Source organism: Pleurodeles waltl, chromosome 12, assembly GCF_031143425.1.
Source record: "Pleurodeles waltl isolate 20211129_DDA chromosome 12, aPleWal1.hap1.20221129, whole genome shotgun sequence".
Lineage (NCBI taxonomy): Eukaryota > Metazoa > Chordata > Amphibia > Caudata > Salamandridae > Pleurodeles > Pleurodeles waltl.
The window spans coordinates 699,007,982-699,031,443 of NC_090451.1; the positions used below are offsets into that span (position 1 = coordinate 699,007,982).

A 23,462-nucleotide genomic window follows, 5' to 3' on the forward strand; every position below is an offset into this window, starting at 1 on the left:
TCATGCATTTTTGCTGTCTCGTTTCTCTGCTCCTCCAACAATTTCTTTGCTTCCATGTTTCTCTTCTTCGTTCCTTTACTGTCTTTGTGTGCTCCTTCTGTGTTCTCTTTTTATTACCTGTTCACTATCTGTTTTTTATTTTAATTTTATTTTTTGTATATGTTTATTGAGAACTACATATCAATATACAAACTGTGTTAAATAGAGTAATAATAAATCAAATGATGGCAATATATGAAAAATATTATGAAATATTAACTTCTCAGATTTCTAAACACAAAAAACATTATACATATATCAATAAATGCAATATATGAGATTATTTATAAGGCATCCACCTGTGCATTAACTCTTAGAAGTAGGCCCATAAAAGAAAATCTGGAAAGAAAACTGTCTGTTTTTTACCTTTGATTGTCGGTTCCCACCCTTCATTTTTTGTATTTCCTTTGTGTGCTGCTTATGTTTTCTTTTCTTCTACCTAGTTTGCTGGTTTGGTCTGTTCATCACACATCCACAAACTAGATTTTACACCGTCTTTCTTTCATTACTTCCGAGGCGCCTTCTTTTTTAATCTTCTGTACATTTTGGCCACCTCCTTCTCCTTCTCCTCGCTACATGTGCCCTTTTCTGTTGCACCTTCACGCTTGTTCCTTGGTGTATCATTCCTGGCTGCACTGATGAAGCCTAGAAAGCTACTCTGTGTGATCTCAGTCCCCTTCCCTCTCTCCCTTTCTTCTTCTTTCGCCTTTTTCTTGTAGGTTTGGCCCAGTCCTGCCTCTCCGGTTCCTTACCCCACTGTCCGCTGCGCCTTCTCCAGCATCAGCACCACAAGCTCCTCTCCATCCTCGGGCTGTCTCCGCGTGGCTGGAACACGCGCTCTTTAATTCCCCTTGGTCCACGTGTTTCCCTCTTTTTCCCCTTCAGTCCCTATTTTCCCTTCCTCGTCAGGGTTGTCCTGTAGCTCACCTTCACTTCGTGCCCTCTGCTTCTAGGCGCCTTTCCGGTGGCTCTGCTTCTCTCTCGTCACTCTTAGCGCCAACCACCTCGATAGTGTCTCTCTGCCCCCTGTCCTCTTTCCACCTGGCTCACCTCTGTTCACTCCCCCAGGTGCGTCTCCCTCTCTTTGCTCGGGTTTTCCGTGGCCTGTGCCACGCCTTCCCAGCGCCTCGATCCCCGGTCATTCCCATTCCTTAACCGAGGCCTCGGGTGGCTTTGCAGGGCCCCCCAGGGTCCACTACCTTCTGCCATCTGCGATGTCTGTGGTCGCCGGCTGCACCTGGAAAGTAGGCACCGAGCACATGGCTACAACCAGTGACCCTGGCATGGACTCTATGCCCCCTGAGATACCAGCTGGCCGGTGCCCCCCACGCCTATGCACTGTTGGGAGTGATGTGAATTTCCACAAGCGACCTTCCTTGTAACCTGTTGCTGGTGATTTTCTTTGGCACAATGACTTCGGGCACCCCTCTAAAGCAGGCCAGCAAATAGTGGAAGGCTGCCCTCTATAACCCAGAGATAAAAAGGATATAGTAAAAATATAATTTTGCTGCTAGAGTGCTCCCTGCCCACTAACAAAAAAAATAACATTTTCATCCATTTCCTTGACATTTGCCACCACCTGGTGTAGGCACCCTATGGGTGCTGCCTCGCCTTATGGAGGCGCTGTCCTAGAGTAGGGAAGGCCCTCGCTGTTTGTAATGTATATAAACTTATAATTTCCCTGACTACAGTTGCCTTGCAGAGGCGAGTGACTCAGCGGGGATGCCCTGCTCGCCCTCCTTGGCAGTGCAGGTTAATCTGTGATTTATCTCACTGGAGTTGACTCCCGAATCTCTGAGTAATAAAGCTGAATGATTAGTTTTGAATTGTTGATTTGTTTTGGCCCCTGCAGAGCAAAGTTTACCTGGTTGCTGGACTCATATGTTCCTTCTCTTGCAGCTAACCCCAGTCCTTGGAATTCATGATAAACTGGGCTCTCCTAAGGCGAGTCTACTCCAAAACTGATTCCCTTTCCTATGAAATTCAGCACTAAAGACAGACTAGAGAAAGCAAACCAACGATGTCACCTCTAATTAAAACGTAATTGTATTTTGCAAAGAAGGATGCTGGGGTTCTCCCAGAGCACCCTGTGGGAGGCTGTACGGCTGCTTGATCTGGTCTGAGCAGTGAACTATCAGGGAAGAGAACCTGTTATCTACCTGTAACTCCAGTTCTCCAGCTTTGAGAGCTTTCATAACTTGGTATTTTATTTTAATTATTCCTTGGTGTTAGACATAAGGTCCTGTGTTTATTTAACACAGTGGTATAAAACCCAGTAGTTTCTTAATACAATATCTTTAGTCATTTGTTTGGACAAAGTGCTGTCCCTTCAAAGCACCGGGAAGGAAGCTATCATAGTGTCCTGAATTTAATGTAGGTGCATTCAGCTCAGAACCCAGTGCCAATTTGGGCCAGGGACTTCTCTGTCGGTTCAGATATATGTTAGTTCTGAGATTTTATCCGGTGTCCTGTATCTGCAGCTCTGAGTTCAGTTGAATCTTTGAGTGGAGTATTGGGGTTCAGTCAGCTGGCTTATTTGGTACCTGGTCACTGGCAGGGGGCTGAGGCCACGCGTGAACTGTGTGAGTACCCAAACTGTGTGCCATATTAAAAATGATGGGTTTTTGATCTGTCTCCTGCCCTGCGATGGAATCCTGAGGCTTCCGAGCCCACAGACACACCCGTGCCGGGGAAGGCGCAGGGCTGTGGATTGGCACACTGTTGGCACGCATCCCGTTACAGTTGGCACGCATCCCTTACTGTCGGCACGCATCCCGTTACTTCACAGCACTGTCATCCTAGCAGCGGGCAGTGGTGCCAACTTCCACAACTCGAGAGGTGAGGGGAGCGCTGCCCCTGTCAGGACTCTGCCCTTCGGCAGCCTCAGGTGAATCAGTGGAGAGTGGGTGAAGGTCACGCCCAGGGCGTGACTCACGGGAATACCTCTGCAGATAGCAGGACGGGCAGGGGATGGGCCCTCGCCCGCGCTCCCACCGCCCAGGGAGGACCTTGGCCCCCTCCGGGGCTGTATATAAACCTCATCCCGCGGGAAGGGCCGTCTTCATCCTCCCTGTCCCCATCAGGCCGGACATCCCTCCAGGGCTCCTTACCCCCATGGCACCTTGGGAATGGCGCCTGCTGGGCCTCTGCCTGCTGCTGTGGGCCCCCGCGGGGTGGGCTCGCCTCTCGCACCGGTGAGTGTGGGATACCATGTCTTGTGGGGGTACCATGGCCTGTGTGGTTTCATGGCCTGTGGACTGGGGTGTACCATGGCCTGTGGGGTACCTTGGCCTATGGGGCGTACCATGGCCTATGGGGTGTACCATGGCCTGTGGGGTACCTTGGCCTATGGGGTGTACCACGGCCTGTGGAGAGGGGGCCCTGAGCTTCACTCAGGCCAGAAGCACCACCAGTGATGCCTCCTGGCGTCTCCTTCTACCCTCGGAGGGAGTGGACGTTCAGCTAACGCTCTGCTACTCGCTACGCCAGAAGTTTCCTTCCTCTAATTAAGTTTCTCTCCAACTCTTTCCTGATTTCTGTTTATTCCACGGCCCCCCCACTTTCCCTTAGCCAAGTCTTTCTCTTCCTTCTCTGTCTGTCTTCTCTCTCCAACTGTCTCTCCCTTTTTCACGCTCTGCTATCTTCTAATCAGCGGCTCTTATCTTATATTTTTTATTCACCAACAGTCGTTGGATATTTTCCTCTCAGTCATTGTTAAACGTTGTGTCAATAAATGTGCGTGGGTCTGAGTCTAACAACCGAAATGTCCACATATGGCTTCTGAGCAATTTAGAGACCTCAATGTATCTAGCTATTTCATTTTACGGACCCCTGTTCAGCGCCTGGAAGCCTCGGGGTCTGGTAGCGCTACAGACACAATTGTGGAATGAAACGAATCTTTCTAGCAATTAGTATAGTCTGTCTGTGTTTATTCCCTTACCTGTATTTATCAATATACCCTACTTTGTATCTATTTATAAATCGGTCTGTGTATCTATCAATGTACACCCGGCTGCTTATCTCAGTATATACCCGGCCCTGTATCTATCTGTATATACCAGTATGTATCTAGCTGTGTATCTATCGGTGTATACCCGACTGTTTATCTACCAGTATATACCCAGCTGTGTATCTATCAGTGTATACTCGCCTGTGTATCTATCAGTATATACCCAGCTGTGTATCTATCGGTATATACCCAGCTGTGTATCTATCAGTATATACTTGCCTGTGTATCTATCAGTATATACCCGGCTGTGTATCTATCAGTATATACCCGGCTGTGTAACTATCAGTATATACCCGGCCCTGTATCTATCTGTATATACCAGTATGTATCTAGCTGTGTATCTATCGGTGTATACCCGACTGTTTATCTACCAGTATATACCCAGCTGTGTATCTATCAGTGTATACTCGCCTGTGTATCTATCAGTATATACCCAGCTGTGTATCTATCAGTATATACCCAGCTGTGTATCTATCAGTATATACCCAGCTGTGTATCTATCAGTATATACTTGCCTGTGTATCTATCAGTATATACCCGGCTGTGTATCTATCAGTATATACTTGCCTGTGTATCTATCAGTATATACCCGGCTGTGTATATACTTACCTGTGTATCTATTAGTATATACTCGGCTGTGTATCTATAAGTATGTACTCGCCTGTGTATCTATCAGTATATACCCGGCTGTGTATCTATCAGTATATACCCAGCTGTGTATCTATCAGTATATACCCGGCTGTGTATCTATCAGTATATACTCTGCTGTGTACTTGGCTGTGTTAATACCAAGCGGCTCTTCTGTATGTCTATCAATATAATTGTCTGTGTGTTGATGAATATATTGTCTGTGTATTCAAGAAAGAAGAAGGGCCAAGGCAATTGGTGCCGCACCTTTCTACCTTAGTAGATATATACATTTCAAAATTCATCCGTGTGTGGTGCCCAAGTCTTGAGGACCAGCCCTCCTAGTTAAAAATTTAACAGGCGCCGCTAGATGGGACACCGTTGTAAGAATAGGAGAAAATGAATACTTAAGCCCTGAAGAAGTCCTTATGGACGAAACGTGTTGGCTGCTATGATCACTATATTATACTATACTAAACTGGTCCATCAATCAACCAGGTTATCACCTGATGGGCATCAAAGAGGGTAGCAGATGCTACCCATGACCTGGCCCTTGGGGGACCCCTGGTCCTGCCCTTGCTAGCCCTGGTCTCAGGGGGCTATGGAGCTAGTGACGCCTTCGAGCCCTCACCACTTCCTGTAGTTTGTGTTGCTTGTCCTTCTTCTAGGTCATCAGCATCAAACAGAGAGCAAGTGATGCAGAGAGAATTTGCAAATTGAAGCTAAGATGGAAAGCCCCGAGTTAGCTGGTGTTCTCCATGTCAGGTTCCAGGGTGCCTCCCTGTTTGAGACCGAGGTCAGAGCTTTCAAGTTGTCACAACTCTTTGGAGCAGTAGTGTGAACAATCAGTGACATTACAGGAATTGACATCAAATGACCTTTCACTTAAATAGTGTCCTAGGAAGTGACATCAGGGTAAGTACTGAAGTGATTAAAGTCACATTAGATCTCTCTTAATGTATCACCTAAATGGATGCAGCATGAAATATATTACCTCTCAACAAAGTTCCCTGTGATGTGGGAATTGTTTTAGCTTAGCGGAACACAAACTGTTAGACGCTGTTGATGCACATGGATTAAAGTCACACACATTGTATGCACTGTATAAATTATTGCTCTAGGCACTATACAGCTGGCCCCAGAGTGCAACGAGCATCGTTGTCGAGGGGAGGACTCATTGGTCAGAATCCTTGCACCCATGACCCACCACTAACAAAATGTATATTACAATAGGGAACCCGGTGTGATAAGTATGTCCTAGAGACTGCTGTGCACGAGGCGCTGTCCTGCCTGTCTGCTGTAAGCTAACCTGAAACACTCAGCTGGGAGTAACATTGAATGGGGGGGGTGTTTACACTCATAATGAAAATGTGGACTTGGGCTTCAGATGGTTCAAACTACTGTAGGGTGGGCAGTGTGCAGTCAATACCTTCATGGAGTAGTCCATGGGCGTTTGCATAGCGCTTTCCTACTCCCATTAGATCCAGAGCGCTTACAGAAAGTCCATCCACTCCTTTTGTATCATTCATCTAGAGCTTCATACACAGCATCAGGTTCCTGGCCCCCTTGGGAGAGCATGCTTGAAAACATGTTGGTTGTAGTTCAGCCCGCAAGGGATGTCTTGGGTGGGGGGGGCGTAAGGTCTGAAGACACGGCGAGTGCACAGAGCGGCTACTCACACGCATGGGCTGTTGGAGAGCGGGTGGCAACCCACACATAGTCACACATGCTGGTTTGTTGCATCAAACAGTGTACGAAGTAAGTGACGTCCTTCATGGTGATGTATCATCCCAGACCCATAGTTGTGTTCAGTCTGTGAATCTGTAGAACCTTGAGACCACCTCTTTCTTGTCTCTAACAAACACTAAACTTTCTCAGCTCTTGTTTCTACATGCAGACCACTGTAGTTGTGCTCTCTCTATTTGTAAAATTAGACATGCCGTCGCCCAAAGGTCTTATCAGACGTTCTGTTACTGAAGGTCGGTGCAGCAGGATACCACTGTTCAATGTCTTTATTCCACCTCACACCTCTTTCATCCACATACTCCATGACCCTTTCTCTTACCCTCCAGGTTCTTTTCCATCCCTGCCTTCTCCATTTGTCATTGTTTTTCTGTCTTTCTCTTCCTCCTTTTTTCCCAGTTTAAGCCTTTCTCTTACTCTGGGTGAAAGTCTGATTTTGGAAAATGAGTGGTGTACCCAAAAATGAGTTCTAGTCAGCCCACATGCAACCCCTCTCTCAGATTAGGCACTGGTACAACCTCTTGACCTGTTTTCTCTGGTTGTAGAACACCTTAGTTGTGATGTCTCTGAGAATCTGTACAACCTGGTGGCCACTTTCTTATCCGGATGTGTGACTCTGTAGTTGTGTTTTCTTTAAGAGTGTGTAAAACCTTCTGACCTGTTTTGGGTGTAGAACACCTTTTGTCTGTGAGGGTCGACACAACCTGATGTAACAGATGATTCAAAAACTGCAGAGCCAACTTAATTCCTCTCAAATCCAAAATGTTGTTTTGTAAAATGTTGCTACCTGTATGAAACTTGCCCATTGAATCTTTGACTTGCCATGTAGGCTCCCAATCCCAAGAGACCTTAATCGCTGATCAGATCTGCCTGATGTGCTGTTGGGGGACACTATATATTGTATCAGATGGTCTTGCTCTGTTTACCAGTTCATGACCTCCATCAGACTTTTTGTTACTAGGCACACACCTCCAGGAGTCACAGTTCCTTTAATTTTGAATTCTTGACACCCCAAAGATTTTCAGATGGCTCTTTTAACGTGGGCTTTGACACCTCCAAACTCCTGAACTCATGACACATTTCCTTTAACTTTGGCCTCTTCACACCTCAAAATTCTGGACACAGTTCCTTAAACGTCAGACTTCTGACATCTTGATTATCTTGACATGATTCGGTTAGATTTGGATTCTTGATAGCTCAAAGCTCTTGACATGGTTTCTTTAACTGTATTAAATAAACCATGTCAGGCTTTTACCATTGGCTATTACATTTATCCTAAGTGGTTTCTTTAACTGTAGGCTTTTGACATCCCCAAGCTCTTGAGAGGGTCCTTCAGCTTAATGACGTGGTTTCTTGAACTTTGGGTTCTTGACACCTCAACTCTCTTAATATACTTCCATTAACTTTTGGTCCTCAGTCTCTTTACATCTCAAAGCCTGAAGAGACTACAGACAATGCAAAACTCATCTCCAAGACTCATCCTCGACCTCCCCAGATATGCCCACCCCACACCCCACCTCAAGAAGCTCTTCTGGCTCCCGATCCACAAGAGATGCCAGTTCAAGTAGTCGGCCCACGCATACAAAGCCCCGCACAACGAAGGACCAGCATACGTCAACAAACGCAGGAGCTTCTACCAAATGACAAGACACCTGTGATCCGCCTCCCTCTTCCTTGAAGACTCCCCTGGATCTGCCGATCCAACAGCAAAGGTCACCCCTTCTCTCACCTTGCGGCCAAAGCTTGGAGTGACCTTCCCCTGCACCTCAAGAATGCTGCTTGCCTCCTTGAATTCAGAAAAGGACTCAAGACATGGATGTTCAAATGAACCAAGAACCGCGAAGCAGCTAGCAACACCAGCACCTTGAGACCCCTATGGTGATTTGCCGCACTTTATAAATCCTGATTGATTGATTGAAAACAGAACACTGGTCATTTTCCTTCAATTTCAGACTCTTGATGCCTCAAAGGTCATGACATGGTTCCTTTTCCTTTAACCTCTGGCTCTTGACACCTCGAGGATCTTGACTGGGAATGATGTAGGAAGCAGCTATGGGCAGTGATCTATTTAACAATTGAACTGGTAACTACCTTTCTGGTAACTACCTTTCTACCAAAACTTTAGGCTAATTGATTTATGAACAAATACAGTTAAACCAACCTTGATGTGAAGCAATAATAACGTTGTAGTTATCGTAAATCATCCGGTTCTGTTTCATCTCAGCAAACTGAACTTGACCCTTAAATTATAGATGTTTGCTCAAGACAAAGCAATGGTGGAATTTTTGTTGAATTCAGACGTGGCATTTTTTCCTCAGAAAAGTGGGTTGCTTTGTTTTGGCCACCTCCAACTGTCTCTCCTCCCCCCTTCCCAAAACGTAGTAAGAGAAGGAGCCACTGTAAGGGTAGTCTTTTGTCAACTGAAGCATCTTTTCTAGAATTTAGAAAGCTGGAATACCGAGTTCTGCGATTACACCCCAGTTTCCCCTTGTTTAGGTGTATGCTGTTTTATTTTAAAGCCTTTACAATATAATTGAGTAACCGGTTATATTTGTTCACAGAACAATGCAAACAACACTTGGTCCTCATAGATGACAAGGTCAAGTTGCTTTGCATGAAAAAAAGAAGATTAAAAATGATAAATCTTCAACAAACAAATAGATCACAATTTCAATAATCATAAACCAAAGAAACACACCAGAGCAACATATGCGTGCGAAGCAATGTCATATATCTCAATAATACAAAATTACAAAATAAAGTGGTTGTTCCATATTGTAAACAATTATAGAACTCAAGGTTTGTCTGTTGTACCCTCGACTGTGATATTACCCATTAGGAGGGAATTTGTGGATTGGCAGCTAACCCTCAAAGTGAAGAGTTTTTCTAATTAATTTATGAGCAAATGCAGTCAGGCTTGATACAGTTGCCTGTGTGCCCTACATTTCATCTGCTGTTTATGTGTATATAATCTCTTTTCATGGCACTTTCCATCATTTTTTACGCTGTGGATAACCACTGTATTTTGTAAAAATGTATTATTGAGATATGTGACATTGTTTTGCATGCATATGTGGCTCTGGTGTATTTCTTTGGCTTGTTGAAATTGTGATCAATTAATTTGTTAAAGATTTTTTATTTTCCTTCATTTTTTCGCGCAGAGCCATTTGAACGTGTCATCCGTGCGGAGCATTTGCTGTTTGCATTGTTCAGAAGCAGGGCCTCTAGACTTCAGAGCACCCCAGAAGCCTGTACTTTTTCTGCCTGCACTGCTCTTTGTTGTTCCTCTTTTTTGTCAGAGGTTGTGCCTTGCCAGTGGTGTGAGTGTAATTAAACATTCCAAGCACTCAAGCTGTTTCACTGTAATAAGGGACTTTGATTGTTTTACAGCACTGGTGACCCTGAGAAACTACATCCTCTGTTAATTATCAGAACAGAGGGCTAGTAAAGATAGGAGGGGCGGCAGCAGCATGTCAGAGGAGACTCTGCCCCAGCAGGGGTGCGTAATGAGTTCCAAGGGTTCAAGATAAGGACCTGGGCCCCTTCCCACCCTTCCATCGCTCATCCTTTGTCTCTCCTGGCACAGCAATAACCCTGCCACTACCACACTGCGGAGCTTTACAATGAGGAACAACAAACATACCCTGATATGGGTTAGGGTGCTGCAGAGCAGGACTGAGGTACATTTGCAGCGGAGTGTTGTTATAATTATCCTGGTTGAGCTGGGATTACTGCATGCCAGGACTGAGGTACCCGGCAGAGCTGTGTCTGAATCCTAGAACTAGGGTAGCTGGCATCAGGATGAGGTGCCCTAGCAGAGCTGTGTGTGAATCCCAGAACTAGGGTTGCTGGCGTCCTGATTGAGGTGCCTTGGCAGAGCTGTGTGTGAATCCTAGAACTATGGTAGCTGGCATCAGGATGAGGTGTCCTGGCAGGGCTGTGTGTGAATCCCAGAACTACGGTAGATGGCTTCCGGATTGAGGTGTCCTGGCAGAGCTGTGTGTGAATCCCAGAACTAGGGTAGCTGGCATCCATATTCAGGTGCCCTGGCAGAGCTGTGTGTGAAAACTAGTACTAGTGTAGCTGGCATCCAGACTGAGGTGCACTGGCAGAGCTGTGTGTGAATCCCAGAACTAGGGTTGCTGGCGTCCTGATTGAGGTGCCCTGGCAGAGCTGTGTGTGGATCCTAGAACTAGGGTTGCTGGAGTCCATTTTGAGGTGCCCTGGCAGAGCTGTGTATGAATCCTAGAACTAGGGTAGCGGGCATCAGGATGAGGTGCCCTGGCAGAGCTGTGAGTGAATCCCAGAACTAGGGTTGCTGGTGTCCTGATTGAGGTGCCCTGGCAGAGCTGTGTGTGAATCCTAGAACTAGGGTAGCTGGCATCCATATTCAGGTGCCCTGGCAGAGCTGTGTGTGAATCCTAGAACTAGGGTAGCGGGCATCAGGATGAGGTGCCCTGGCAGAGCTGTGAGTGAATCCCAGAACTAGGGTTGCTGGTGTCCTGATTGAGGTGCCCTGGCAGAGCTGTGTGTGAATCCTAGAACTAGGGTTGCTGCCGTCCTGATTGAGGTGTCCTGGCAGAGCTGTGTGTGAATCCTAGAACTAGGGTAGTTGGCGTCCTGATGGAGGTGCCCTGGCAGAGCTGTGTGTGTGAATCCCAGAACTAGGGTAGTTGGCGTCCTGATGGAGGTGCCCTGGCAGAGCTGTGTGAATCCCTGCAGCAGAAGAGAGAACAGAGCTGCAGGCCAGGAAGGATGCACATTTTCAGTGCCTTATGTTGTTCTGAGTGTTGGACGGTCCGTGGGTGCGGTCAGTAGTGAAAGTGACACAACATTTGGGAACTGTGACCCTGAGTTCAGAGGTGGGGGGTGGGGGGGTCAGTCAAGGACCTCCAAGAACAACCAATTCTGCAACTATTTTGAAGGCCTTTCACTTGCAGGTGCCTGCATATAAATCTAATGCAAATCCTGGCACTGAAATAAAAAAAAGCAAATTTGAACTCTTAGGGTTTGACCCCACTCTCAGGGCTTGTTGTCTATGTTTATTCCTGTGAACTCTTAGAGTTTGACTCTCAGGGCTTCTTTTCATATGTTCACGTCTGTGACTTCTCAGCATTTGAGTCTGATCACACGGTTTGTTTTATGTGATTTTTCCGAGTCAGGATGCGGTCCTGGCGCCACCAGTGGTGTGGGAGGCGTTACTAAAAGTGAATACGTGTGCCTTCCCTATGCAGTAATGTGCTCTGGCAACATCCCCCCCTTCCATCCTCCTCCATGGCCCCGAGCCTCACAGGACGATGCACGAGTAGCTCAGCCCGTCTAGGTTTTTGCTTTGCATTCTGGGACTTGTAGTCTTAATATTATAATAGGATAATTAGCACTGCACGTCCCAGAATGCAAGTAGAAACCGGCCTGATGAGTCACTACGCATAGACGTGGGATGCTCGAGACCTCTGCCAGTGACGTCACCCTTGCGCACCCTCTCCTGAGTGACGTCACTCCGGAGCACCCTCACCTGGGATGCTTGAGACCTCTGCCAGTGACGTCACCCCCGCACACCCTGACCCAACCTCACACAACCGCCCAAGCAGGGACCGTGAGGGGCAGCCCCCCTGGGGTGGAGGGGGGGTGAGGGGGCGGTGTCTAGTGCTGCTCACAAGGGCCCAGCAGTTTACAGACAGATGAACAGTGCAAAGCCAGAGTTTAAGAAACTTCTTTTCTCACCCACAGGGAAGGTGACGCCCCCGGAGCAGCCCCCGCCCTGGCAGCGGAAAGCACACCTTATCAAAACAGTAAGTAAGAAAGAGCAACCACGAACAGCGATAAATCAATGTGTATTGTAATTACTGGGTATTCCTGGAACCCGGGGAACGAATTCCTTTGATTTAGGGGTACAGACAGAGCTCCAGAGTATGCATCAACCCCCTAAGCTATCTTACAAGAGCATTTTACTGAGCTCGCGCAGCTGGCCAGTTTCCCGGCTCCATGTGTGATGTGCTGATCCAGTCCAGGTTTTTGCCTTTGAATTCTGGGACTTGATGTCATGTATTATAGTGGGATAAACAGGACTAAATGTTCCAGAATGCCGATACAAATCCCAGACTACAGAAGCACCTCACGGATAGACCTGGAAACTTGGCAGAAATGGTCACCCCCAGATCGTGTGCCTTCTGAAGACCGACTGACACGCCTTCCTTAACCTAAGAACAGCATCTTTCAGCTGCCATTCTCATAGGTGCATTAACATTGTTTTATTTAGTTCTTACATGACATCAACCACTTAAAGGATAAACAAAAACATCGAATCTCATACTCGTTTCTGTTAACATTTTCTTGTGTAGTGTTTTTTATTTTTTGTGATTTCCTCAAGAATGTTGCCTTTTCTTAATTACATTGATCCTGTGTCTGGTCCAGTGAGGAGTGCCCCTCAATGCCCTGGTGTCAGGGAGCTAGAGCCTGTATCTGGTCCAGTGAGGAGTGCCCCTCAGTGCCCTGATGTCAGGGAGCTGGGAGCCCGTGTCTTGCCCAGTGACGAGTGCCCCTCAGTGCCCTGATGTCAGGGAGTCTGGAGCCTGTGTCTGGTCCATTGAGGAGTGCCCCTCGGTGCCCTGATGTCAGGGAGCTGGGTGCCTGTATCTGGCCCAGTGAGGAGTGCCCCTCAGTGCCCTGATGTCAGGGAGCTGGGAGCCTGTATCTGGCCCAGTGAGGAGTGCCCCTCAGTGCCCTGATGTCAGGGAGTCTGGAGCCTGTGTCTGGTCCATTGAGGAGTGCCCCTCGGTGCCCTGATGTCAGGGAGCTGGGTGCCTGTATCTGGCCCAGTGAGGAGTGCCCCTCAGTGCCCTGATGTCAGGGAGCTGGGAGCCTGTATCTGGCCCAGTGAGGAGTGCCCCTCGGTGCCCTGATGTCAGGGAGCTGGGAGCCTGTATCTGGCCCATTGAGGAGTGCCCCTCAGTGCCCTGATGTCAGGGAGTCTGGAGCCTGTGTCTGGTCCATTGAGGAGTGCCCCTCGGTGCCCTGATGTCAGGGAGCTGGGTGCCTGTATCTGGCCCAGTGAGGAGTGCCCCTCAGTGCCCTGATGTCAGGGAGCTGGGAGCCTGTATCTGGCCCAGTGAGGAGTGCCCCTCGGTGCCCTGATGTCAGGGAGCTGGGAGCCTGTATCTGGCCCATTGAGGAGTGCCCCTCAGTGCCCTGATGTCAGGGAGTCTGGAGCCTGTGTCTGGTCCATTGAGGAGTGCCCCTCGGTGCCCTGATGTCAGGGAGCTGGGTGCCTGTATCTGGCCCAGTGAGGAGTGCCCCTCAGTGCCCTGATGTCAGGGAGCTGGGAGCCTGTATCTGGCCCAGTGAGGAGTGCCCCTCAGTGCCCTGATGTCAGGGAGTCTGGAGCCTGTGTCTGGTCCAGTGAGGAGTGCCCCTCGGTGCCCTGATGTCAGTGAGCTGGGAGCCTGTATCTGGCCCAATGAGGAGTGCCCCTCACTGCCCTGATATCTGGTCCAGTGAGGACTGCTTCTCTCTGCCCTAAAGTAATTGGTCGTGAAGAGCATGTGAGTACCCGCAAAGAAGGGATTTATAGGTATTTCTCAACTTGTTGGGCTTTCTGACCTGGAACGCCAATCAGCTGCTCTCGTTGATTTAACCACTTGAAAAGCTACCTCATGAGGGCATCTTTTAAATTAGGGTAAAACAGCCTTTTGTGAATGTGAACAGAGGCTTCACACCGTAGTAAAAAAAAGTATATTGTTTTGGAAACCTGGACTTCTTCCTATGGATTCCAACCAGCGGCTCTAGCAGAAGTGCGTCTTTCAGATGCAGACTGGCGAGGGGGTGTGTATGTGAGATCTGGTGGTCTCCAAACGTTTCGACAGTGAGACAACTTCTGATCCACAGAAACCATCTTGAGTCCGCTCCTAATATGTGGATTAGATAGAGGTACATAGGAGCCGCACACCTTAAACAGTGCCCGAGGAGCACCAGACTTGCCTCAATGAGAGCCCAGCATTAATGGCACAAGCGCTGTGTTCGGTGAGGTCAGTGCTTAATTTGAGCCGGTTGTCAGCACTGGCGCTTGTGACAGCCTGCCACAAGGTGGCGCCGTCTGACTAACTGAGAGATGACCATCGCAAAAGTTATTTATAAATTCAGTATAGATTAAAAAGGCTATTACCTGTCACCCAAGCCATTGTAATAGCTTGGGAGGCCTGGAATGGTGCGCAGTGTCACACTTGTAGGAGTGGGACTGTTAGTAGTTGTGTTGTTACTGTCATTGGCAGCGGCAATGTGTGGTGCAATTTGCTGAGACCTCCCGACGAGAGACCTGGCATTTTTTATTTTTTGTACAAATTAAGCACATTTATCTCTGTGCCCCCAAGAACGACTCTTGTAACTTTTTCCTTGCTTAGGAGTCACCTGCTAGGGAGTGTGTCACTCTAGTGTGTGGTCTCTTTGTTATGCAATACTTTGTCATGAAGTCCTGATTGTCGGAGCCGTAGCCTGATAAACTTCCATTATCTCGGTTAATTGCCCTAAAGTCCATTGATTGTGTTGAGAGACAGGCCCTGCCTGATGATCTAAGAGGAAGCCTACTGATTACGTTTGGCAGGAGCCTTACACAGAGTATCCACAGAGCCCGCCCTAGAGTTCTAGACTTCATAGGGATCTACTATAAACATATCTCCTCTACATCCCCAAGATGATGCGTGTACGCCTGTGAGGCAAAGACGAACCACAGCATGGTGAGTGGAATGGGTGTTTAGGAAGGGAGTGCTCTTAAAAAAAGGAGAGAACGAAATCAGAGGAAGAAAGAAGAGAGAAAAAAACGAATATGATAAAAGAAAGGAAAAAAAGAGACAGACTAGAGAGGGGTAAAGCAAGGGAGAGAAAGTTAAGAGGTAGGTGAGAATGACTAGAAAGCAAGAATGGTAGGAACAAAGGAAGGAAGGAACAGAGCAGAGAAGGTGCAGTAAGAAGCAAAGAAAATGAGGGAAGTAGAGGAAAAATGTAACTAAAATGAAACCAAGGGAAGATAGAAAGAATAAAAGAAAAGGAAATTAAAGAAAGAGAACGAAGGAACCCAGCAGAGAAGGGAAGGGATGAATTAAATGAAAGAGAAAAGATAAAAGAGAATGTGGGAACTCAAGAATGAAGCAGATGAGCGAAGGAACTAAGAAAAGCATATAAACATGTAGAGGAGACAACGAAAGGTGAGCGAGAAGGGAGGATGCAGTGAAAGAACGAGAGCGGAAATAACAGAAAGAAAAACAGGGAGAGAAAAAAAGTAAAACATTTAAATGTAGCGCGACTCAAAAGAAAAAGTGAAACATGTAAATGTAGCGCGACTCAAAAGAAAGAAAAACATGTAAATGTAGCGCGACTCTAAAGAAAAAGAAAGAAAAACGTTTAAATGTAGTGCGACTCTCACAAATGCACCTTTTGAATGTGATCCAATCATCTTCCAGCCACTGACTGACGCTCAATATCACAAGGTTATTGTGTTCACGGAGGGAATATATGATTTTTCAGGATGTAGTTTTTTTAGTAGTGTGCACTGATCCGAGGCATGTATTTATTGGCAGACTTCTTACCAGGGTGCACAGTAACGCCATCAGATAGGACTGAGACCATGGCGCCAAAACCATAAGTCTCGTTTAGCAGTTTTAAAGCAGTTTCCATTTCTTCCACGAGGTGGCCGTGTTCGCACACTTTGAGAACGGTAATGGGTTAAAACAATGTCTTAACCATTGTCCGTGATGTACGTTTAGAAACTCCTCATTGAACGCCATCGTCTTAATAGTTCAAAACGTGTTGTCTTTTACAACCAGTAGAACTTGGAATCACTGAAGCTGAAATGCGCATTAAAAATGTTAACGTAGCGCAGGCACTGAATTTCTGGTGCGTAATTAGTTCGGAAAATTCTGTAGGGGTTTGGTTGGGGTGCAAAATGCCGGGTTCCTCTGTGGGTACAAAGTTAGCTTTATGCTCGTGGTGAGACTTGCAGCTCACGCGAGCTCGGGGTTGCAAGTGTCATTTTAAGGATTTTGGGAACAAGAAATGTTTTGGGGGCCCGGATTAGAAATATTTTCGGGGCTCCTGACAATAAAACTGAGAGCCCCTGACTGCAACAACTTTGAAGGATTTTACCCATTTTTTGGTAGGTTGAGGCATGTGTTGCCTAACAATATTGAATAAAATGAACAGAGTTAAGGTACGTGAGCTATAGAGAAAGTCAATTTCCGACAGTGCAACCCCTGGGGAAGAGATCCTTAACCCACAGACTGGTCTCCAGGGCTCTGGCTTCTCTTTCTCGTGCAGTCAGTGAGAGATCTGGAGATGGGGGTCTCTTTCATGGGTGTGATGCATCTCAGACTGCTGGTCAGTGGCGGCACTCTCTTGGCAGCTCTGTGTCTCACTCAGCAGGTCCCCGCTCAGCCACTGCAGCTCTTGTGATCTGTGGCAGGTTCTCATTGCAAGGCCAATCCAGCTCATTGTCTCAAGGTCCAGCAAACAGTAGGGTTTCTTCCTCAGTCCTAAGGCCCACCCCTAACACTTAACGGTGACCACAAAAGGCTCCTGCCCCATCCACAAGGACTGAGCTCCACTGAACTCAGAGTGAACTGATCATCTCACTAAAATCACCAGCTGAAATCCAACGCTAGTATTCATTGGTGCAAGGTCAACCAGTCCCTCGGATTTTCTGCCGCACTTCGGAAAACACCAAACCAAGCCCAGGCACCTGTTTTCAGCTCCAGTCCAGTCCCATGATAACCAAAGTCCCTTAAGATCACAGTGTCTTGAACCCATGCGGAAGCCAATGCTCCATAATGCAGTAAAGAAAAAGTGATGGATGAGGTGCACAGACATGGGTCCCGTGCACACTGTGCCACTAGAATCCAGCTGTTTCTCTGATGAGTCCATAATATGGGTGAAACTGGTCCTGGTTAACTTGTGTTCCTGCTCGGGCAGGGCCTGACCTGGCAGCTCAGACTAGACTGTTCCGAATTGGATTACTGTCAGAACCGATTTGCATATGATTTGCATATGGCTACGCCAAATTGAGGTGGCATGGTGGGCAAAAAAAGATGGACTTGGAAGAGGCCAGAGAGGTCGCTGGTGGCTGAGATTAATTCAAGCATTCCATCCATCACTTTGTGTTACATAATGCAGGATGTGGTATAAATTGGCCAAGAAGGGTATTAGCCAACCATAGGCTGTGGAGAATGAGCAGTGAACACATCCTATCACAAGTAAGAGTGCAGACACCCCATCCTGTCACAGGTGAGAGTGCAGTCGGCACATCCTATCACCAGTGAGTGCAGTCAGTCCATCCTGTCACTGGTGAGAGAAGGGGACAGTGAGTATAGCCTCTTCTTGCAAGACACAGAAAGTCTTGCTTGGACCTGGTCAAAGTAGAGGGATGAACATATCTCTGCTCCCTTAAGGGTCTGATAACCCAAATATGATCCACAAAACAGTAGCTTCAATGGCCTATGTAGGGATAGTGGACAGGAAAAAGCAGTGCAGGGAGATTAAGGGGAACAGTAAAAATGGCCCTCTACTGCTTACTATGGTAGCCCACATTTATGAAACTACACACAAGCAAACTGATATTCATATGGGGTCCACACACACCCTTTCAGACTCTGGGAGAAGTAAGCAGTGGGGAAGGAGCATGATGGGTCAGTGAGTTCAAGTAGGCAACCTCCACAATTTGGGATAGTGACAAAATGCCTGTACCCCAAAGCTAACAATGCAGTTATACCAGCAGCCAGTCATGTCATGTACCAGACATTGGGCCTGCACTCACCTGTATTTAAAGGAGGTCCACATTGAAACCCGATTACCTGCAGAGGTGAGTACTGGGGGAACAACGTACCACAAAACGTGTGGGACACATCTGTGGGGACGTGTGACAGCTATCACCTCAGGAGGGAAACAGCTTGTCAGAAATAGTGAAGTCAGGCGGAGTGTGTTACAGGGCTACTGCACAAGAGACTTTTGACCTTGCAGCTTACTTCTTTGAAGGTGATTCCACCTTCTCAGACTTGCTTTTTTTTATTTGAGAATGAAATAAAGATGGGTTTTTGAAAATGGTTGGCATTATGTTTCTATTAAACTGTGGCTGTTCTCTGAAGACGCATAGCATTGGTTTGGGAAAAGATACAGGGCCTGGTTTAGAGTTTGAGAGATGTACTCAGTCTCAAACTTCACCCATATCCCGTCTGCTTAATTACAAATGCATTCTATCCCAATGCACTTACAGTAAGGCAGACAGGATTTCCCTGATGTTTCTGACTGAGTACCCATCAGACAAACTCCAAATCAGGCCTACAGTCTTTGGCAGTAGGATACCAACTGCATGGTATCTGCATCAAATATGGTTTTGTCACTGATAATCAGCTCTACAAAAATGTACTCTTGGAATTTGGCTTCGAAGTTACAAAGCGTTTAACATGTTTCAGCTGCGTTTAGGACTTCATCAGGTGGACTGCACGACTCGTGCTTCATATTTTTCCTTAACCTTGCAACAGCCCTCTTTGAGGGGGCAACTTTTGTTTGTAATTAATTCTAACACTGGTTGAAGTTTAGGGCTACATTGTACTTCCAGGCGTTACCAAATTAACCTAGCTTGTGGAAAGTTGTTGTCCCTCTGTGTGGTCAACTCTAAGTTCAGCTATGTTGGTTGCATCCCAAATTGCTGAATGTGCGTTGGTGGCATAAGTCAGAAGATGTGTCCAGTACGTTTGCTGTTGGTGGTGATGAATGAAAATTGTCTCTGTAGAATAGCTAGAGATGGAGGCTGTAGACAGAGGTCTTTTCTTTTCTTACAAAAACCTTGCTAACTCACTATTCTATTACAGCTGTTATAAGCGAGTGCGATTTCAACGACAACTCTCGCCCCTTCTGTAACTGGGTGCAATCGAAGAATGACAATGGGGAATGGATCCGGACCAACCTGCCCACTCAGACGGAAGACACTGGCCCACCAGGGGACTACCCTGATGGAAGTAAGAAACAGAGCCACACCAGTGGGGTCACCAATACTTCTGCCTCGACCTTTCAGTGCAAGCGGCCAGGCCTCTATCTCCTTCTTTGACATCGCGTGTCTTCTATCATGTAGTTTCTTCTTTGCATTTTTTGATTTTCCCTTTCCCCCACCCTTTTTTTTGATTATCACATTCCCACTTTTATTATGACAGTTTTTTCTTTCTTCTCTCTAGAAAAATGTTTTTATCTTTCCTCCCTGTTTGGCTTCTTTTCTTTGCTGGTGCCCTTTTCCTCTGTTGTATTCTCCCACCCTAGCATTCTTTTATTCATTCATTATTTCCTTTTTATTTTTCTCTCTCTTTCTGATCCACGTGTCTGTTTCCTCCTTTTCTTCCTGTCTGTTTCCTTTGTTTCATTCACCTTTCTTTCACTTTTCACCCAAGTCTGTCTCTTGTTCTATTTGTTGCTGTTGTTTTTTCTTTCTTCCTTTCCTAAATTCTGCTGTGCTACTTTTGTCTTCAGTCATTCATGTCTAATATGTTGATCTCTAAATGCTGCACTGTGGTTCCTCACTTAGTGATACCTGTTCCTTGCAGCTGTCTCCTGCTGTGAACTTCTGTCACATCTGAGGTGACCCTGCGTCTTTGGCCAATGCCTCCACCTGTAGATACGGCAGCTCTAGTTTACACGGTCTTCCATCCAACAAAACTGAGAGCCAAGTGAATGGCTGCTTAATGAGTCTTCTGGTCAAATGAAGATCTCCGGTGTGGAGGGCACTCTGAGCACGTCCTGGCTCAGGCAGTCAGTGACAGAAGTAGTCTGGGTCTCCCTAACAAGTTCAACTAACATAAACACCTTGATGCCCTCTGTGCAATGTCTCCTTTCGGGAAGCAGCTCACAAGGCAGCGTCCCTCTTCTTCGAATCTCTTGTCGCAGCTATTGTGGTACCTTCCCCTGAATTAGCCTCTCTGTGTTCTGTTGTGGGGAGCGGAACATCGAAAGACAGAATTCCACACCTTTGTTTTGGGGGCATATTAAAAGGCAGGAACACTGCATCCAGTAATTTTTTCAGATGCACCCTTTATGACCTTATTATTATATATTCTTTTTAAATCCTTCAATCCTCCATTCTTGCACTCAAGCAAGTGCTCTTTTGTGGTCTATTTTAGCCCCTTGTTGGATTATGGAACCAGCCTTGCGTTTCGAATAGAGTGTCCCTACCTAATCCATCCTTATTTTTTGTATTCGAAGGACCGTCTTTCTGGTTTAGCCCTTTTCACTCATGCCTCTCACTGGATAGTCTAGTAACTGTATCCAGTTGTGAAGCTAGAGCCATTCCCATGAGACTCAGTTCAGTCTGAGGTCTACTGTAATTCGTGGCGACCAATATCATGAGCTCTGCCTTTAATATTGTGTGGGCTGTGGAGCTGTAGCAGCCTCTTTGTGATTACGGCCTCCTTTAATCTGGGGACTTAATGCAAGCACGTTTCGCCCTGCTTTTAGCCTTCTTCAGGAATAATCATGTAAGAGTGCACTACCGTTCCAAGTGGGTAATGATGACTCTGTGGTCTCACTTCTGTCTTGTTTCTGGGTTGGACCAGAAGCACTATTGTATGGAGGAAGTCCAACACTTGCATTTTTGGAGGAGTCTCCTGTTGTAGGATAACCACCTAGGACCCGCCAGACGAGTGCCTGCTCCATGGGAGTATTCTTTGTGTTCCACTTCAGCTTCAGTGTACACAGCAAATGTCCCGCAGCTCCCGGAAGCCGCATCAATCCTCCTGTGATCTCTCCCTACTCTACATCTCAACTCACCTTGATGTCAGTGGCATCATCTTGTCATCGCTCTGAGATGCGGGGACAGCAAGCCATGCCTCTGCCGTGTTGGATCCTAAGCTAACACGAGGAGGCCTTGATGTCCACTGAAGCTTCAATCCTCTCATCTCATCTCTCGGACCCCAACTCCCTCCCACCTTCAGAGGTCCGTACACTGTGGAAACCGCCTTCCAAAGGGAATCTTTGATGGGACCCTGATAAAATGCAGCCACATCACCTTTCCTTTCATATTTCTTCCTCACCCTCTTCCTATTTTTTATTCTATTTCCTTATGTCTCTATTTTGGTCAATTGCTTATTCTACATGCTAATGTTATTTTCTCTTTTCTTCATTCCTATTCTGGTCTCCTCCTCTTTCGTACTTGTGCGTGTTGTTCCGCTTTCCCAACATACTTTCGTATAGGTTTTTTTTTTTTTGTGGCTGTCGCCAATTGCTCCGAAATGCAGTCAGTCAAGCAATGACCACCATAGTATTAATTGTTGTCTTGTGTTTGTAATGGAAAAAAAGAACTGCAAATAACACAATGTGAACTGATGGGACCTATTGTAAATCTCACACCGGACATGGGCCATTTTGACATGTCTGGGCCTGCCTTGCAAAAACCTTCACACACCGGCTCTTCTTTCCATTGCAGAGGGCTACTACATCCACCTTGAGTCGGGCGACGTCACGGAGGGGCAACACATTAGGCTTGAAAGTCCATCCTTCACGGCCTCGTCGGACATCTGCGTGCAGTTCTACTATCACATGTATGGCACAGACCTCATTACGGAGAGCCAACTGAATGTACTCATGAGTGACTCCTCTGGTCTCTCGAAGATCTGGAGTGTGCAAGGCACGCAGAGCACCGCCTGGCTCAGAGGCTCGGTGACGGTACCCCACCGCAGCGGGAACCCCATACAGGTGAGTACGAGACTAAGGAAAAGAGATAATCCCAGAGCATGGTCACTGGAGGTATTCTAGAACTCGTTGATGGGTTCAAAGTCCTGGAAGTTCACCCTAACCTTAGGAGGTACAAATATGTTTATTTACAGATACGTGTCTAATAACACTGTATTCTGAAGAAAAAAAAAAGTTTATAATGCAGTGGAAAAGTTAGTGCCAACCAGATGGAAGAACATAGAGGAACCACAAGAGTAGAATAAAATGGAAAGGCTATAGTGAGAACTTACTTCCTTGTGACATGAGCTGAAAGAAAGAAGACCGGGGAGAAATAGACATTATTAGCAGGAGACTGTGCAACAATGATGAAGAATATGATAGAGTTAGTCAATGTGGAGTAAGAAGCATCCCACAAATAAGCATTGGAAAAGTCAATAGCTCTACGATTAATGCGCTACATGTGCAGCGTAAGCACATTAAAGACAGACAGTAACATTTAAGGTGTACTGCACTGAGGGCTCCCTCGCATTTACAACATTTCTGTTTTGTTTCTGTATCGAATAAAGCTTGGATGGCAAGGGCACCTTCAGTATAGTTGTTATTTACTTTCTATGATATAAAAAGAGAGGAGTAGCTGTTGTAAAAGCTTCCTTGCCACCAGACATTATTTTGAAATAAGAAACAACAAGCACTGGCAAAGCGAATATGTTTGACATTTGTATGGTGAATTCACAACTAATCCAGCAAGTGATGAAATAGAGCAAGCAAATATGCATGCATCCATAAGCATAGCCAGACAAACTGAACGTATACATTACATATGGATATACTTGAATGTAAATATGCACGTATATACAAACATAGCAACACAGACACATATGTATTCATATGCGTGTGAGCACTGCAGCGTGCAAGTGAACAGTGCCGGGTGCAAAGGTGAAACAACAGCGCGTGCAAGGGAAACAGGAGCTGTAGAAGAAGAGGGTTGAGAAAACTACGATTGTCTGGAAGTGGATAGGACAGAAGAGATTTTAGATAAGTAAAGTCAGAGTATGAGGCCAATAGAATGACCAACAAACCCTCAAGTTGTCACAGACACAAAAAAAGATACTGAGAACCAGTACCAGGTGAGCCATAAACAACAAATGAGATGTGACAAAATAGGACATAGAATGCACTCCAGGAAAAGTGGGGAATCACTGCCTGTGGAAACTGTGAGCTGTCTGTAAGAGACAGACTTTGAGGCCACCATATACAGGACCGAACCTCTGACAGCAAACACTGTGGCATGCTACAATGTTGCTCCGTGAGAGAAAGTGATGCAGTACTGAGGGTGTGTGTATCAAAC

The 23,462-nt window shown here is 46.5% G+C and overlaps 1 protein-coding gene across 1 annotated transcript in view; it reads left to right on the forward strand.

Moving 5' to 3' along the window:
- Positions 1-3,118: 3,118 nt before the first annotated feature.
- LOC138266895 (IgGFc-binding protein-like) overlaps positions 3,119-23,462 on the forward strand; it is a 169,982-nt gene continuing 149,638 nt past the window's right edge. Inside the window, exons 1-4 of the mRNA XM_069215627.1 lie at positions 3,119-3,233; positions 12,149-12,210; positions 19,270-19,416; positions 21,867-22,135. Coding sequence (XP_069071728.1) covers positions 3,154-3,233; positions 12,149-12,210; positions 19,270-19,416; positions 21,867-22,135 — 558 coding nt within the window. The 5' untranslated portion in view covers positions 3,119-3,153. The remainder of the gene's footprint in view (positions 3,234-12,148; positions 12,211-19,269; positions 19,417-21,866; positions 22,136-23,462) is intronic.